Source organism: Crocodylus porosus, unplaced genomic scaffold (genome assembly GCF_001723895.1).
Source record: "Crocodylus porosus isolate Cpor-Errol unplaced genomic scaffold, CroPor_comp1, whole genome shotgun sequence".
NCBI classification, from domain to species: Eukaryota; Metazoa; Chordata; order Crocodylia; family Crocodylidae; genus Crocodylus; species Crocodylus porosus.
Window position 1 is genome coordinate 253,053,598 of NW_017728886.1, and position 18,976 is coordinate 253,072,573.

Genomic DNA, 18,976 nt, shown 5'->3' on the forward strand with positions numbered 1-18,976 from the left:
CCCAAGGTCTGGAACAGCCTGCCATCAGAGGTGGTTCAAGCACCTACATTGAACACCTTCAAGAGTAAATTGGATGCTTATCCTGCTGGGATCTTATGACCCCAGCTGACTTCCTGCCCTTTGGGCAGGGGGCTGGACTCGATCTCCCGGGGTCCCTTCCAGCCCTAATGTCTATGAAATCTATGAAATCATATTGAGGAAGCTTGCTGTTGCCCTAGCTGCAACTGTTCTGAGGGTAAAGAGAGAGCTCTTGGTCTGGAACCTGCCAAACATTTATTTTAATAAACTAAGTAAACACATGGCCATGAATATAGGGAAGAATAATCCTTAGTGACTGCATCTAATGAGGAAGAGAAAGTCTTCAATCCAAAGAGACCTGGACTATAATCTTAAACCAGAACTGTCACCATTTAAATAGAAGAACCTATTTAATTAATAAATGCCATTTCCTTAAACCTGTTAGTATTACTTCAAACGCCATCTCAGCAGTAGCTGCTGGTGTTTCAGCACATGCCTACATACAGTCCATGCATTATGCATGTGTATGCCAGGCACCTTCCAAGTACTGACAATTAACAGCAGGGCCTAAGGGCCTACCAGGTTCTCAAGCAAAATACAAGCTGACAAGTAAAGATACCAAAGCAGCCTAATTATACTGCCATTTCAATGGCAGTACTGTGCTGTTAACTGCACCTATGTTTTCTAGGGACACACACAGTTCAAATATAACTTGAGAAGGCGGCGTTGGTCATCTGGCCAAAATGCATCACAAAGAAATCAAGATCAAAAATAGACAACTGGCACCTCAACACATCTTGTTTCTCACTTTTAAGGCTTAGGCCCAGCCAGTGTTCAGGTATTGCACCGATTCAATGAAATGGTTCAATTCAATTCAGCTGCCTTAATTATATTTATAGAACTTCTTTCTGTGAAGAGTCTTAAACCCAGCCCAAGAATGGCTGATCTCAACCGCAGTTCGGCACAGCGTTTGGTACCAGAACAGCAGTCAGTCCACTCAGTCGCACTTTAAACCTTTGGGGTCTGATCGTCTACCATCTAGCAATAATCCCATTTTCCAGCAGTAGTTTCTTTGGAGTGGCTTCTACCATCATACACAATAACACTCGAACAATCCCTTCAGCCAGCCATAACTTGCTTAATTTTTCTACTGCTCTGACCTTTCCCCTGCAAATCTTACAAAACAAATGTTTAACTTTCACAAGCCAATTCTCAGAACCAGCTCTTCCAAACCCAGGACAGCAATTTCATCATCCCTCTCAACTCCCCGCTGCTCACCCATTTAATGACATTCAAGTCTTTTGTGCATTACACTGTGCATCCCTTTAGACCTTCCAAACAAATGCTTCCAACAATATAATCTTAAAAAGGACCGAGTGCCCTGGGCTCTTTCTGAAAGTAGTGACAGCTTCACTTCACAGGAGCTGACTGCATGCTGTTAAACACCTCCCAGCTGTTGGGAAGGAGGATAAGCAGGGTCAGCAGAGTAAGATTTACAAGACACAGATGGAGAAGAGCCTCCTGTGATTACAGTACTAATGGAGGATCTGGGCTGAAGTCTCTTCTCTGCCACAATTTTACTGTGCCACGTTGGACAAAATCCTTGCCATTCTGTGTTCCCTATATTTATAAGAGTGGAGTAACAGCACCTCCCAATCTTACAGGAGTAAATATCTGAATAGTGATGGGAACAGTCTAGATCCACAGATGAACTATCCATTCAATTTAATCCTGAGAAATAATCATTGCAATATTCATTACTTTCTTAATTTGAAAATCTGACTATAATCAATTTGCTTTGACTAAGCATACAAATGTGATTTCAGGCCACTCTGGAAGAGAAGTAATGCAGCGTTTTTCAGTGTAATGTTTCCCCACAGCTATCTCTGATATCAGAAATTGCAAAAGGCACAAACAGCTGATAAAGGAAATCAATTTTTTTCCCTTTAAATGTCAGAGTCATTTGAGCTCAAATGTTATCTGTAAAAGCGGCAGTCTTCCTTTATCTTTTAGCCCCTGTTCAGCATGAAGAAAATGCTGCAAGGAAGCGCAGCTGTAGGAAACAAGGTCCTAAATCCTCTGTTCAGTAATCCCACCACTTTAAAGAACAGCCAGTCATTTGCAGGGCTCTGGTTTGATTTTTTTTCCTTTTAATGTTTTTGTTGAAAAAGAAAATTATATATAACTACTTGTTATCTGGGGCCTTTTCCCCAAAAAGTACCCAACCGCTTAATTTAATAAGTTAGTTTTTCAGCTTTAAAGGTCACACATTGTGTTTTTCTTTTAAATTAATATTTTATCATGACAGTAAAATACTCCAAGGTATACTCCATAATGATATGCCTTGGCACTTAGCAGTGCTCTGCCTTTGGCTGCATGCCTACCAACCAAGGCATATCATTATGAGGCAATAAGACAGCATCATCTTATCTTATTGCTTAATTAGTTTATAAAAGTGATTAGTTATAACATGGGTGAGTCTTCTCCTTGGGTCAGGCAACTAGTCTACTGTGAATTGTGGGAAGGGCACTGTCCTAACCTCTCACCACCAACTAACTGGGCTTGCAACATGAAAGAGGATGCCTCCCCATCAGTATTTGGTCAGTCCACAGTTAAAATACTGATGTCCCTTCAGGGACACACACAGCAGCAAAGTAATCTGAAGGTCCTAGGCCAGGAGTGGGCAAAACAGCTAATCCAGAGGGCAGCTGGACTCCATTTCCCAGCAGCCCCTACCTGCATGGCTTGGGTCGGTCTCCATGGAGACCCCAGCCACACACATGGGAAAGCTCAAGGCTGGGGTTGCCATAGAGACCAACTGCAGCTGCGTGGGCAATGCACATGGCAGAACAGCGCAGGGGGCTGCTCCAGAGCTGCTGGGATCTTGCAGCGGGGACAGCTTGCTCTGAGCCAGGGCAGAGCCACGATCTATAGCCTGCACGCTCCGGGCAGGGGCGCGCAGGCAGGAGGTTGCAGCCTTGCCCCGGCTCCAGACCAGGCCGTCACTGCTGCAAGAAGCCAGAGCAGAGCTGCGATCCCCTGCTTGCACGCCCCTGCCTGGAGAGCGCAGGCTGCAGATCGCGGCTCGGCCCTGGTTCCAGAGCAAGCCGCCTCATCGCAAGATCCCAGTGGCTCCAAAGCAGCCCCCTGCCCTGCTCTGCCAGCATGGCTATGGCTGGTCTACATGAGCTTTCCCACCTAGGTGGGGCTGAAGTCTCCATGGTGAGCAGCCCAAGCCAGGCAGGCAGGGGCTGCTGGGGAATGGAGTCCATGGCCAACCAGATCCGGCCCATAGGCCACACTTTGCCTATCCCCATCCCAGGCTAAGCCAGTGCAGCTCTTGAAAGTCCTCAAGCCTCAGACGTGCCATACTCAGGTCTACTGGCTCGGGGAGAAATCCTGACACACTGACCACACTCTGATCACAGACTTATCAACAAAAGTCACAGCTTCTTTAGGACAGCTGAAGTCATTTTTGAACCACTAGGCACAAGTGGCATAGAAGGCAAAGACTGCTCAGGTTATTCTCAAAGTCCTCGAATAGCAGACTCATTTTGCCAACAAATCCCATTTATGCCTGCTTCTGGATTCCACAAAAGAGTTCAGCGGAAACTCAACTCAACTCACTTTAAAATCAGTGCTGCTCAGGTAGGTTTAGCAAACAACTTCCAGCCCTGGAGTGAAGGAAAAAGCATGGGAAAAGCTAACACATGTAGTCATAAATCTGCAAGCGGGAAAAGGTTTGTGCATTGACCACTCAGTGGCAGATTTGGAAAGACAATGTTCGATGTATAAAAAGTGATCAAGTGAGCCACTTTCATATTATAAAGCAAACACTACATAAAAGAGAAAAGAATATTTAAAAACTGCTTTCTTCTTTCCTTTTAGGCCAACACGCTGATAGACTTTGAGAATAATCTTGATTTTGGTTGCTTCTATCTAGGAATATCAAGCTTTAGAAGAGGAAATATTTATTTTACCCAGTGAACAGGACTGCTCAGGTTTCTCCAAAAAAAACCTGCCATCCAGATACAGATGCATTAAGCGAGAGTAGATTTGCTGAAGGGTGTCACACTTACTGAAATCAGATCCAGCCACCAGGCTGAGAAAGAATCCGGAGCGCTGGAATTGGGTTTGTGATCCTAGATAAACCTAACAGCCTGACAGCTTAACAAAAGGAACAGTTATGTGCCTCTTTCTGCTTTGGGCGGGGTGTGGGGGAGGAAGCCTCTCTCTAATAGCTTATATTGACACATTGCAACTAAGAGAGAGAAGGTGATGGAAAGTCCTTAAAAAGCAGTTTAAAACGTATGCACACTCTTCCCTATGCCAAATAAAATGTTTAGGTGACTCCAGTCCTGGTGTCAGCTCCTATGACACTGACCAAAGACGACAGCAGCAAAGATGACAATGAGGGAGACAGCAAGCCGAGGGCAACAGGCAGTGGTATCACCCTTCACTACTCCAAGTTTCCACACCCCACCCAACATGCCCCCACTTCCTACCAGCCAAGTTTATCACCACAATCCTATTCTACGCCAGTCCTCATGCCATATTTTTCACTGGAGTATCTGTCGGCGTGCATATTAAGCAACAGGACCACCACGTCTGTTTATACACAGGAATTACAAAATTACTATTAGTAAAGTCATGGAAGTTAGCACTTCTCACTGATACTGCAGAAGTCACTGGCTAACATTATACTAAAAAAAAAACAAAACCCACCCTTAAAGGCAGGTATAATACTGATGCTAAACTTCACACCCTAATAACACCCTCCTCCTACAAACTGTGAATCCGTCTGTCCAGTAATTCAGTACTCTACTCCTAACTGCAAGTCCTTGAAATAAAAGGAACACAACCTTATCTGTTAGTTAAAAAAAGCTTTCACAATTATTAAATGGCATTAACAGGAGTCCTATAGCATAATAGTACCCCTAGTCTAATTGGTGGCAGTAGGTGTTATGTGCTGTATTTAATAAGGGTACATAAAAAAGCAAAGTTGGCTACATGAAATCCACTTCCACATAATGAACAGTGTTCTTTCAAAGAAATGGAAATAGCCAGAACAGGAATAAGCAAACAAGCAGCCATAACAAGATGGCCTCAGAAGAAGACCTTGACCATTGAGATGTATCAACATGTGGTAAGATACAGTGGCCATGGCCAACTAATCAATTTTACTAATCCAGTAACATCAAGTGCTTAAAAAAAAAAAAAGCAAGATAGTTATGGTTGGGCACATAACCAGCTCTGATAACAGGAATTATAAAACATAGGCAAATACTCCGCATGTTTCTCCCAACCCACAGAAGGATCTGTAATGCAAGGAGCTCTGCAGTCCAATCCACAAAAGCCCACATCAGCGCTTGCAAGACATCTGCCATCACCTTAAAAAGGTGCCACACCTCAGAAAGAATAATCAAAAATATGAACACAAAATGGATGACACCCAGGTGAATGGCAGCACTATGGATCTAGGAGTCTTGACAGATGACAGGCACAGCACTCATCTATGATGCAGCTGAAAAAAAAAAAGGCCAATCAATAGAAGCATTACGTGCAAGACATAGGAGGCAACAGTGCCTCTACTCAGCACTGGGTAGGCCTCACCTTGAGTTGTGTGTGCAGTTCTGGGCCACACATTTTAAAAAGAGCTGTGGAAAAGTTAGAGAAGATCCAGAGACAGGCAAGAAAAAAAAAAATGATAGGTCTTGAAAGGCGAATCATACCAGGTGAGACTGAAGGAAGTAGGCACATCCAAATTGCAGAGAAAGCACTTAAGAGGGGACATGATAGCAGTCTTCAAGTACCTGAAGGGCTGGCCAGAGAGGAGGGAAAACATCTTCTCTCTCTTGCTGCAGAGAGCAGGATGAGGACTGATAGCCTGAAGTTGCACAGTAGGTTTAAAATGGGTATGGGGGAAAAACTTCTCCACTGTTAGAACAGCAAGCTGGGGAAGTCGTGGACTCTCCATCTCTGGAGGTATTCAAGAGGAGGTTGAACAGGGACTGGTCAGGGATGATCTAGGAGCAGTTACGTGCACGTTTGACTATGTACATTTCCACGCTTCTGCGCTTCAGTGCTTTCCACATGTGGCTAGGAGGGAATTTTTTCCCCCAACTCCTGCTGTTACATGCATGAGGGGCATTTTGGGTGGTGGCTGCAGCAAAGGCTGGGTATTTTCATTGAGTTACACCAATGCTCCTGCTGAGATTTTAAGCCTAGAGAGGGTCTTTCCCCTCTGCTCAGGGTCAGACCGATTGCCGTATTTACAAATCAGAAAGGAATTTTCCCCATGGTCAGATTGGTACAGACTGGGGGGAAAGAGGAGAGAAACTGCCTTCCTCTAACAGGGAGTGTGGCCATCTTTCTTGGATTTCTCAAATATATTTTAACACCTTTTGCAGCAACAGGACATTGGCTACTCTGGTCCCCCTGCTTTACCTGTGGCAAGTAAGGGCACTGTTTTGTGGTTGTATCAGGGTTGACCGTGTAGTTCCGCTAATAGTTTAGACAATAGATTCTGTGCAGGACGCTTTGGACAGAGACAACTTTGCCTCAGACATGGGCCTGGACTTGATGGTTTCTGGAGCTCCCTTTCATAGGCTCGGAGAGGTAGGACAGGGTCTTTGATACAAGAGAAAAAGAGCAGCCCCACATGAAATTCAGTCACCTTGGTTAAAGCTTCCTAGTAACTTAGAACAAATTTTCCTTCCCCCTTTGCTTTATTTATTTTTCATATGCTGCATGGCTTGCTCACTTTTTAGGTTAGAAAAAACATAAAAACATTTTAAATAAATTCAAGCACCTACTTGATGAGCTATTTTTGGTTGTCCCCCAACTATGCAATAAGCTGGGGGACTACCACCTTCCAATAAGCCAACATGAAAACTTCAGCTTTCTGAAAACATTTCATCTTGTATGCAGGTCTATAGCTATGCAAAGCACATCTATTTGAGGGATTTCTATTTTAAAAGTATTCATTCTTGTCTTAATGAGACACATTTAATTACTGCTACCTTCTTTATCAGTTTGCATCTTGTTTAGGCACAAGCAGTTTTGACAATTCAGTTCTCCCATCACCCACACATTCCCCTTTTCTAAACTTCACTATTAATATTCTAGGTAGTGAATCATCTCTCCAAGTTCAGCAATATCAAATACACTGTATGTCCTGTCATGAGAGATCCTGACATTGCAAGACAAAAAACAGAAAAGAGCTCAAGATGGAATAAATTTAAATCCAAGCATGTTAAATAGCAGTTTCAGTCCATGGTTTAAAAATAAGATTAAAAACTATCCACTTTGGTTCTCATGGGTCAATATAAAAGTTAAAACATACCATTAAACAACACGCCAACTTTCCTCTAAGCAATATAACAAAGCTTGAGAAATCTAAATGTAATATGGGACGAGCTTTCTAAAACGTGCAGCGTTACAATTTACAAAGCCAGACTCGATCAAAACCATGGTCACACAGTTGAGTATCTGGTCCAACAGTGGTCAATGCTAGAAGCTTCAAAAAAAGCACAAGCAAGTCCACTAAAGCAAATTCTCACATCATTGCCTAAGTGCAAAAAAACCTTTAAACTTCCAGTACTGGGAAGAAGCTTGCATCTAAAAGCATGAGGGTTTACATACTTTCCAAATTTTGTTTCTTACTTGTATTTAACTGCTATATAATGATTGTTGTCGGCATTGTGCAATACCACCTGGGTCCTCTCATAGTCGCCTGCCACGACTTTGATCTTATGTAGGGAGGAAAGAGATTGGTATATTGTTACCGATGGTATTCACAAAATAACCCCCGAGACATCACATCAACCTATAGATTTATTCTTTTTCCTTTACAGCTGCTCAAGGTGCAGGCAACAGCCTCCTCAATATTCTGCTGGGCACAGCCATCAGCTCTGGTGCAGATCCCCACCAACGAGAGCCTCAAAGGTAAGTAACTGCTGCCATTTTCATGCCACTAATTAACTCATTAGTGAGGCACAGTTTCTATGTCTTTGAACCTTCTCCGGCATCTTTTGCCTGGAACAGCCCCCCACTTTGCCAGGGCTGGCTGTTACAGGCTCAGCCTTACCTGTTTTCAGGGAGTCATCCCCGTCTACCCCAAGCCTGCACCGCCACTTACTGCCAGTAGTTGGCTTATTAGCAGCTGTGCTCGTTGCACCCCGTCTTCCCCTCAACACTTTGGAGACTGGAGCAGCTTCAGCTGCTCTCCCATAGCCGATGCTGGTCTCTCCCAACCGGGACCCCTCTCTGGTCAAAGGGAGCTCCTGCTGAACCACGTCGCAGAGCCTCAGCTCCTCTGGACTCACCGCAGTGGCTACAACTTCCAGTAAGTATCCCGTCTCCAGTTGTCTTCCTGGCTTTCTAGTGCCCAAAGGCATTCTCACCTCTAGTTTTACCCCCGGGATCCCAGGTCCATGGGCCAATCATGAGTTAGGTGGATAATCCTCTCCACCTCACCAGCTGTTGTTACTCACAGCTCCCAGGTTTTAGTCTAAGTAACAGGGCTCCTGCCAGAGACCCTGTTACAATGATTTTTTTTTTTTTAAATCAGCACTGAAGTCAAGAAATGTGCTAATCTGACACCAATGTACATAGAGTAATAAAAGATGTATATAGAATAATATCTGCACTGCATGGAAACATTATTTCTTTTCATCTGCTTTTAAATTTGCCACCTTTCGATTTCCCTGAGCATTCCTATTCTCTTCTGCTATGAGAATGAGAAAGTCTGTTTGAATAAACTGTACTTTAGACCAGCAAATGCCAACCTTTTTGACAGATGTGCCACAAATTATCCCTGCCCCTCTGCGTACCACCCTAATAACTTTCTCCTACCCAGTCTCCTGTGGTTTCTGCTCCCTGCCCTGTGCTTCCTGCCTGATCTGATGCTCCGCTTCCTGCTCTATGCTCATCTGCCACTGTACTGACCATCCTCTCCAAAATCTGCCATATGCCACACACAAAAGCTGCCTGTGCCACCAGTGGCCACCGCTATTTCTGACCATTCATAGCCAGCAAAAACATTAACACATTAGATGAAAGCAAAGCTACTGTTAATTTGTTTATATACAATAAGACAGAAACCAGGCACATAATTATTTTTAAAGCAAAAGTCTCTCTGGCTCTATCAACAATATCAAGAAAAGGATATTTTACAGCAGTGGTTCTCAACCTGTGACCCATGGGGTTGCACGTGGCCCAATCAGCATACTGCTGTGGCCCATGAAACACCCTGTTAAAGCAATTTTTAAATGGATACACAGGAAGCAAGCTGTGTGGGTACAGCCCACTTAACATATTGAGAGCTGCAGGTGTGGCCCACTATGGCAAAGAAATTGAGAAACACTGCTTTCTAGCATAGTTAAAAGTATGGCAACATCTTGATCAACTCAAGAAAGCAATCCAATCAAGTATAAGTCTGAGAAAACAACTATAGCCCCCAATGAATAAAAAAGAATATTACAAGATCACTATTATTTCTATATTTCCAAAGTACTACAATTAATTCTTTAGGTATGGAAATGCAGTCACCTTCAGAGTGGAATATGACAATTGAACAGAGTGTGGCAAACGCAAACTATTGTTTAAGGGAAGGAGGGAATATGGATCAGATGCAACTTTAATGTTAGAGACTCCTTTTCTTTGTTTGATTACCTTGAGATAAAACCCTTACCTCAACACGGTTCCTAAACTGAACCAATGGCGAAGTACATTAATTCTCCTGTGCTTACGGTATTCATGGGTGCCAAATCAATGCAGCATCCTGAAGGACTTGGATCACAAGCCAATACGTCCACCTGCTATGCCAAAAAGGATGATGTCACACTTACACTGCCTCTGGCCTGATGTTACTACAGAATAACAGAAGGAAATAAAGTTCTGAATAGCCCCTTTTTAAAAAAAAATACCAATATATTAATTAGCAAACCTAGTAATAATATAGGATGATAGTTAGGATGCATATATACATTCACACATACAAACACAAACCGTTTGTAAGTGTTCTACTATGAAAAACCCTCCCAAACGTATTAGGATGACTACATTTCCACCAGCAGTCTACTGAAATGCTCCTCTCAAAATGGAAGGTCTTTTAAAAGGGGGGAAAAAAGGGGCCAGCTGCAGCTGGTGAAGCACCTGGCCTCTTATCCAAGGTGGTGTGCTGCAAAGAGCTGTTTGCACAAGACAGTGATTCTAGACAAGGATTCCAGGGAAAGCGCGTTTGTTCCACGTTCTTCCACTCAGATTAGAATGACAAGTTTGCGAGCAACTCTGAATAGGGGATTCCTCCACAGAGACTCATCAATACAGCCTTTCATCCACTGTATCATTATGAAAAAGCTTCCGAGTATGCACAGCGGGCACTTAAACCCACAATATTTCAACTAGATCAAAACTAAGATAATTAAAATATCAAGAGGCACTCATTCAAGTTAATGCATACAGGGTAGTCTCAAAGCAATGCCAAGGGCTATGGCCTGGTAACTCCATTAACTGCAATGGGATTCGATCCGTTCAAATTTGACCATTCCCTTTGAGAACAAAGTTTATTAATAACAGTGCCAACCACTTGTTCCGTGTGCATTAATATATTAATGGCTGACCAGCTTCTCCTACAAAAGTCTAACTCTATTTAAAACATGCCATAGAATTAACATGACTATTCCAACAAAAAACCCCACACAAGAATTGGGCTTTTGCTTGTGCACCAGACTTAACACATTTTTCATCAGATGGGTACTAAATGTCCAGGGTCAGAGACAGTGGATCACCTATTTCTATTCCCCAGATTTTGAGAAATGCCCCTTTTGGCCAGTTCTGGCCACAATCAGAAAGGTCTCTTTCAGGTAGGCAGATCCCAAGCTACATAGGGCTTTATTCTTTGGGTGGCTTCCCAATTCTTGTGACACACCACTGGTTTATCCCAAGGAATTTCTTCTCCCCAAGCTGCACACTTATGTCAAGTCTAAGCACAGAAAAGTTCAGAGGTTATCACCATAAAACAAGGCTTAATAATAGACGTGCCAATGACTTAACTATTAGTCACTGAAATCTGAAGCAACTTCTTAATATTCAGGGCCTGACAAGAAAAAAAAAAAAAGGAGTTTGGGGGCTACTTTAGAAAGTACATGCTTGGGGCTCAGATAAATCATTGATCTCACTTGGCTCATTGCAGGATTTGAATTGCTCAAGAATGATAATCGTTGGTTTGGGTTTGCACAGGCTACCATTAATGCCAGTAAACTCACAAAGATGTGCTTTAACAGCTACTACAACACATAGTAGATGTTTCAACTTGTACCCCAAGACTAACGTAAGTGATGCATCACTGCTCTCATCTGCCTCAACTCATTATTGGCAATTAGGGTGAGAAATACAGAGTGAACTAGCCACTACGGATTCTTCATTATCTTTAGATTAAACATAGTCCTTCAGATTAAAATGCTCTGGCTGCTCCATTAAAAACACAGGAGCAGTGCCCAACAGCTTTGACTTCAGATGAACATTTTGGAGGCAGAAAGGACAGAGAACTGTCAGAATCAGAACTAGATACGGTTCTGCAGATATCATCTGCTGTACCAGCAAACAAGGAGACCTCATACCAGGGAACATCAATACAGCTTGAACCACTGACAAAAGATTTATTAGATGCATGGTCTAAGCACGGTACCAAAAGCCAGGACCTCCACAGCACTCAAACCCAACTCTACCACTTACTCCTTTACCAAATGATCAATCCTTACCTTGCCTTTTCAGAAAATGGGGTAATTGCTCCTGTGAAGGTAGGTGTTAATGTCTGCAGACATTTCCCCTTTTTGAAGAAGAGTGCTACAGAACAGATCCTACAAGCTACTTAACATCCCAACTCCAGTCCAGCAGCAGCACACAAACCGTCCTGCTGACTTCAATAAATTACTTGTGTGCTTAACGGTCTGCAACCACCTAAGTGCTATACTAGACTGATGCCAGTGATTGGCATTTTACTGAAACCCTGCATAATGCTATGCTGAAACCCCCCCCCAAGTATAACTGAGGAGTCGAGCTCGCTTTAGCTAGTGACCTTTTTGAGGGACTCCTTACTAATTCAGAACCCCCCTGATTTGGCAGGCTTGACCTAGGTCAATATACCATTCAACTGCAATTCTCATGCTGTTGTTCTACTCTGCAATTATGGAATTTTTTCCTTCCTACCCTGTGCGGTAGTCCTTGTACTGGGCATATCCGCAGAGATACCACTAGTTCCCTCCTGCTTAAAACGTAGGATTTGTTATTTCACAAACACCAAGTCAGATTATTCGTGCTCCATCACTTGTAGCAACAAGTTTGCATTGAAGAGACATGCCTATGCAGCAAAGCACTTTATATTTTATGCTGCTGATTTTATTACATCTTTTCCAGATTCAGAAGTGAGGAAGGAAGCAGCGAACTCTGAAAAATATCATCATTCGTTATGTATTAACTAGCACCAAGAGTGTAATTACAGACTTGTCCTCAAACATTTGTTCAGGCAATTACGTTTTTATGCAACAAGGAACAATCCCTTCTATGGCTTACCTTTACTGTAAACCCTCCCAAAAAAGCCAAGGGCATTCTGCCTTTTTTTTTTTTTTCCAGATCAGTTTTCAGGCATTTTCCCCTCCAGACAACATCAGGAAACAAAAAACTATCGTCTACGCTGAAGGGGCAGAACCTCAAATGAGGCAAGCTGTCATTGCTTCCCTGCAGTGAATTTAAGTCAGCCAAGGATCTGTCCTTAGAGAAAGGTCATAGTGGAGCATATTCCCAGCTCTATACAACAACATGGAACCTCTAAATACATATTTATACATGTATTTATGCCACCCTTCCCAACAAAGGTACAAGGCAGCTCACAGTACAAGAACAGAACAATTTATAATCAGGAACAGTAAGAGAAAAGTGAGGGACAAGAGCAACACAACTTAAGAGAGGAACTAGCATAGCAACATAAAAACAGAGCCACTAAGCAACAGGTCAGCCTAGCTTTGTTTGTTAAATACCTTCCCAAACAAATGGTTTTATGTTGCTTCTGAAATGCAGATTAAATACATGAGGAGCCTTTCAGCATTTCTCTTCCTAAACCATCATCCATGTTTGTTATAACATGAAGACGGTTTTTTTAATCTAAAATCTTGTAAAACCTTTACAAAAAGACACTACCAGCTGTTGATCAAGGGCAAAGAATTCAGCCCAAACAAATGAGCTATTTTTATAAACTGCACATACACTGGAGAAAAAAAAAAAAAATCAGCTGTATTTGCTAATCACATAAAATATTGACAACAGAATACTTTGAGATGAGAAATTAGTTTTTTGGTGTAAATACTAAAGCTTGTGCATTTGGAATGGGCCACAGCTTTCTTAAGGGTCTTTGTACACAAACCAGCTAACTGAATGTAGCAAGCACTGGACCAGGCTATGCCAGGAAACCTGTTCTCCCTCTCCCTGAGCCCATAGTTGGCACATGTATTTCAAAATCGATTGTTATAAGAACATAAATGAAAAAAACTCCACCAACAATGTCAGCTACTGGAGGGAAGCTAAAGCCTGAAATCAGCTACCCATCATGTTTGAAGATGATCTACTCCTTTGTGGCTATATTTAACTTGAAGTTGATAACTATCGCCCTACTCCAAGGCATTTAGAGACTATTTGTTTGAGGTGCCCTACAGGAAGTAAGGTCCAGATCCTGGAAATAAAACACATGCAGATACAAGCCTGTAGGTGCAGGGATCCGTCTGCAGAATCAGGACCTACAGCTCTATTTGTACTGGATCAGCACTCCCTTACAGTCACAGTGGGTTCAGTCACATCACAAACATTTTCACTTGTTTTGCAAGTTTGTCCCCATCCTGTGCAAGAAGCTGCCAAGGGCTGTCCCTAACCAATAAGTCAGTGCTAAGGGCTAAATACCAAATGGTGGCAATTCTTGCACATCTTCAGCTGAGTTATAGAATAAGCAGTTTAAAAACTTCTAATCCCACATAATAAAAATACACCAAAAAACTGGCAAATACTTGAGAGTTCTCATTTCCAACAACATAAGGTGCATTGTCCCTGCTATAACTAAGAGCCACAGTTTTCAAAAGGTTGACAGCAGAGACATTGCACTGCCTTCTCAAACAGCATTACTAGCCACAACAGGAGTGAAGTTAGCAGTGCCTAGATCCAATTTAAATTAAAATAAGAGTAATTAATCCTGTGCTCTCAGTTCCTAAAGGGAGATTTCACCCAACAGGCAATGAAAAATGTCTTTAGGGCTCTGGATTTTCTCTTGGAAATGTTAAGTTGTATTGTCTAAGTAGACAATTTACGATCCCTTCCTGGTGCCATTCATTGCTCATATCCTAAATCTGGAAAAAGGAGAAAAAAAAAAAAAAAATCAATGCAATTAGAGTAATATTTTCAAGACTGCTGTAAAATGCAGCTAAATGCTCAATATAAAACTTAAACAACTCAAGGACAGCCACCCAGGTCCGCCTGTCATTCACATGGTTTCCAGGAGGCCTGAAGACACCACTCAGCACAAGTCCCTGAACCTAGGTACTGTATGAATGCAGGGTAAAAGCTCCCAGGAGCTTTCAACCAAAAAAGATGAGACAAATGTGGAGGGTAGGAGAAGGATGTATGTACTGTTGCTCATATGTTACATGCCAGTATTTTAAAACTGAATTCCTTGCTCTTGCTTTTTCTGTAAAGGGAATGGGAAGTAGTACGATTAAAGAGAAGGGAAGTAGATAAGCTAAAAGGAGCCTAAAAATAAAGGAAGAGCAACATTAAAAGGGAGCATGCTCTGCATCAAACAGCAGGCTCATTTGAACACTGCTCTTGAAAGGCTTTCCGAAAACTTATCTGCACAGATTTCCCTGATGCTACCCAAAATATTGAAATGAACAGCACATTGCTTCTCTGTACTTCGTTGCCACAAATGAGTTACACTACATTCAGATCAAATCCAACCTTCCCAAAGGGAGCTCCAGAAAGTACGCTGCGTTCAAAGGGAAACCTGCACACCGTTAGCCTAACATAGAGAACTGCTCTTAGGAGGGCACAAAGTAAGTGTTTTCTTTTTCTTCTTTTACAGTTCTGACCACTTTGAAAAAGATCTTACATGAGAATACAATAGCTTACAGGTGTAACATTCCTATGTTGAACAAGAATGCATTAAGATCATTTAAGACCTACAACTATTAGATCTTTTCTATCGCTAATTAAATGTTCAATGATTCTTTAATTCTTAAATGCTGCCATGGCCAAATCCAGATTCTGTAACAAAGCTGCCAAGAACGGCTTCAATTGTGAACCTGGCAAAAAAAAAAAAAAGTGTTTTGTGGCTGTTCCTCTGTATTCCATGAGAAAGGCTTGCAGCAGAGGGCTGGGATTTTGTCCATGGATTTAGGAAGGGGTCAGATGGTTCAGAATTCATAGTCACTTGAAATAGTTTTAAAAGAAAAGAAAAAAAAAAGACTGAAAAGGATTAGTGAATTAAATAAGGAAACTATTAATACAACATCCGTTGTGTGGTTTAATTTGATATTTAAAACGTAATTACACAATGCCCCATAGTTATTGATTTAGAAATAGCTGCCAAAACTGCATGGTAGAAATTTCTGGGAAAACACTGAAAGTGAAACAATTGGGATGCCTGGAAACGGCTTCCCTCCACAGTCCCGAGTTGTCTGTTGGTTTAACATCTCTGCTAGCGTGAGCAAGGATCAAGCAGATAACCATAGTGATACAAGCAGTCCTTATTAGGTTTCAAAGTTAACACACCAATGAATTAATAGGGCAGCTATTAATTTGGAGCTATTCACGGAAACATAAAACTAAGAGGGACTCCAGAGGTCAATTAGCCCAACTCCCTCCTCAAGGCAGGATCGCACCAGTCTAAATTATTCCAGACAAATGTCTGTCTGACCTCCACTTAGAGAGGTTGTGAAATTTGACTTCGGAGGTGTCCATTTCCATGTTTAATCACCCTCATTGTTAGCAGGTTCTTCCTGCTGTTAGGCTCCATACAGTGTCCACACTAAGGCAACTTAGGCAGTAATAACTGGCACAGCCAACGTGATGGCCAACAAGTTGGCTGCTAGCATTAATACAGAGAGCCCTAATCTTAAGCAATCTATCCTCATCTCCATTTGCAACCAAATAGACCTCATCTGCCCCCACTGTTGACAACCATACTGAGTAATGTTGATGCTGTATTGGTCTGCCTTCTCTTCTCTGCCAGCTTTCTTCCTGAGCACGATGGCTAGACACTTACTTAAAAAGGGGGGTGGATTCTGTGGCAAACCCTACAGCAGCATCACCAAATAAACGGGATCCTCATTATAACCTTCCCAGTTGAAGGAAATGGCCCTTACATTTTGCAACAAAGGCGTGGTTAGCTCCAAGCCCCTATTTGTCAAAACCTTTCTGAAAGTTTGATTTTCTGACAGCTTTGTCTATAACCAGCTGAATTAGCTAATATTCCACTCACTGTATTGTATTAACTGCATCAAATAAAAGCACAGGTGCAATGGTTGTTTGCACTGAACACAGACCAGGAGTGTTTCTTCTTTAAACAGTACAAGGTTAAGTACTGATGCAGTGCTCTCTTCTATAAACCTCACACAACTCTTGTGCAAGGGCCAATTTACATGAGATTTCCCTGTTATCGAAGATCGGGGGTGGGAACAAGTCCACGCCTGTTCTCATCGTGCGGAGAGATTTCTGATGAGCCAGGGCTCCTCTGCAACTACCAGCGCATAAGAAAACAGGACAACAGCAGTTTCTCTACCAAAGCAGCAAAATAAGATGCATGGTTTCTACTGGAGAGAAGATGGGGGGGGGAGCCACATTTTCTGTTCTGCCATATATATATATTTTTTTTAAAAAGCATCCTAGATTTCACCAGGTAGAACAACATATCCTCTCTGTGGTATGCTTAGAGGTGGTGCTCTTTTTGTTTTATAGGTAAAACCTGCGCTTTGTCAAGCAAACCAGAATTTGAAAAAAAATACAAGCCCATGACAGGAAAAACATGAGAGCATCGACTGCAGTGCTCTCCTTGCATGCAACCCTCCCCCAAAGCTACCTCCTCCTTTATGCTTTTAACTAAAATACCTCCACAGATCAGCACAGAGAAAAGACCGTATGCATGTGAGCCAAAAATTAACTCCCGAAGCAAAGAGTCCAGCAGTGCCAACATACAATAAAAAACAGTCACCTATGTTCCACTGCCAACAGGTTTTCCAGCTAGTAAAACCAGGCTCCCATCCAGTACACACCCACCTCCACCAGTAAATCCCTCAGTTCTTAAAACCCGTTTCCCTTGAACTCTCTCTCAGCCCTTCTGGGGGACAAAATACAACAAAAAAAGTCATGCAACAATTAAACATGCATTAGAGCAGGCTGTGACACAGGTTATTAATAGTGTAACCTCCAGACTTCACTACTGGCTGCATTTAGATTAGGATTCCCTCATTATCCGGCAAGTGCAAGCTCCTGAGTCCCTCCCTTCAGGAGCCCCTTTGGAGGAAGGCAGCTCCCCTGGTGGAGGGGCACACTGCAGTATCCTGCAGTAAGTGCTGCATTACACTGCTATCGTGCTACTTCCAATGGTTCTAAACCATTACTGCTAAAATACTGTCCAGCTTTTATTTTATTTTTACCAAGACAGGCAGGCAAACACCTCCCAATTTAAAAAAAACAAAAAACAAACCCGCACTTGGCTGCCAGGGTAAATTGAACAACTCCTCACTTGAAGGGCATCTCACAAGAAGGATCCCAAGGGACTGTTTGCAAAGGGGCACAGCTTCAGGAACCTGGGCACTTTGCATTTCAACATGGACTCAGGAAGAGGCAATTATCATTTTTACAAGCCTAACCAACATGCAAATGGCAGAACAGGGTAACAGGCAGTTTTGTCCTCAAAAACTGATCAACTTTTTATCCACAGATCTAGATCCTTAAACTGCACCCATCAGCCTGGGAATGGCATTGCTGTTCCGACCAGCCCCACCCCAAGGCTCTCAAATCCATTAATGTGGGTCTCTTCCACTACACCCTGGCCATTTATTCTGTTAGGAACCTACCAGGCTCCAACATTGAAAAGAGGGGGAAAAAGAAAAGAAAATAATGGGTTTAGAGGAATCCACCTGCCCAAAGATAAGGGCAGGCACATTTGAACATCCGCTGAAAAGGGAGGTCCTGTCCTGCAAGCAACTCAGGAACAAAATGCCATTAGGTGAACAATGAATAAATGGGAAATTAAAAGTGTGCTGTTGACACCGATGCACGTCCAGGAAAGTAAGCCAGGATCTCTGCAAGGAGGGGAGCTTTGGGTGGGGTGAGGAGGGAATGCAACCACCTTTCAATGCAGCGGGGTTTTATGGTGCAATTGCAGGGTGGCTGTCAGGTGCAGGCAGGCAGGCAGGTGGCCTGGGCACCTGATCCCCCCACCTCCTCTTACCTTCATGTCGCTGATGATGGTCTGGAAGAGCCCTCCGAGCGCGCTGCACTCCTTCTCTATCACAGCCTCCATTTTCCCGGCTCGAGCACACGCAAACTGCTGCAATTTCACCACCAGGCTAGAAAAGAGTCTCCCCCCACCCCCGATCCCCCACCTCGCACTAAAATCTCGTCTAAAAAAATAAAAAGTAAAAGTAAAAAAGCCAACCTACAGGCAGCCAAGACAATCACTGGATTCCTTAGCTCTGCACAGGCTTGGAACAAAAAAAAGAAAAAAAACCCACTGTTACTAGTCCTCCTCCTACCAGCAGCCCCCAGCAGCCGCCCCCCACAGCGCCCTGGGACTTGAACCCGCGCTGCTCCTAGCCCCCCACCCAAGGGCCGCCACCAGATCCATCCTTGGGCATCGTGGGCCGTGCCCCGAGCAGGACCTGCCCCGCTCTCGCAGCGGACACCAACAAAA

At 43.0% G+C, this 18,976-nt stretch overlaps 1 protein-coding gene across 12 annotated transcripts in view; it reads right to left on the reverse strand.

The window, feature by feature from the left end:
• Window positions 1–18,970, reverse strand: part of MTSS1 (MTSS1, I-BAR domain containing) — a 164,560-nt gene extending 145,590 nt beyond the window's left edge. For all 12 annotated transcript variants that reach the window (XM_019552658.1, XM_019552647.1, XM_019552661.1 and 9 more), the window contains exon 1: window positions 18,515–18,970. In XM_019552658.1, coding sequence (XP_019408203.1) covers window positions 18,515–18,586 — 72 coding nt within the window. In that variant the 5' untranslated portion in view covers window positions 18,587–18,970. The remainder of the gene's footprint in view (window positions 1–18,514) is intronic.
• Between the last annotated feature and the right edge of the window lie 6 nt (window positions 18,971–18,976).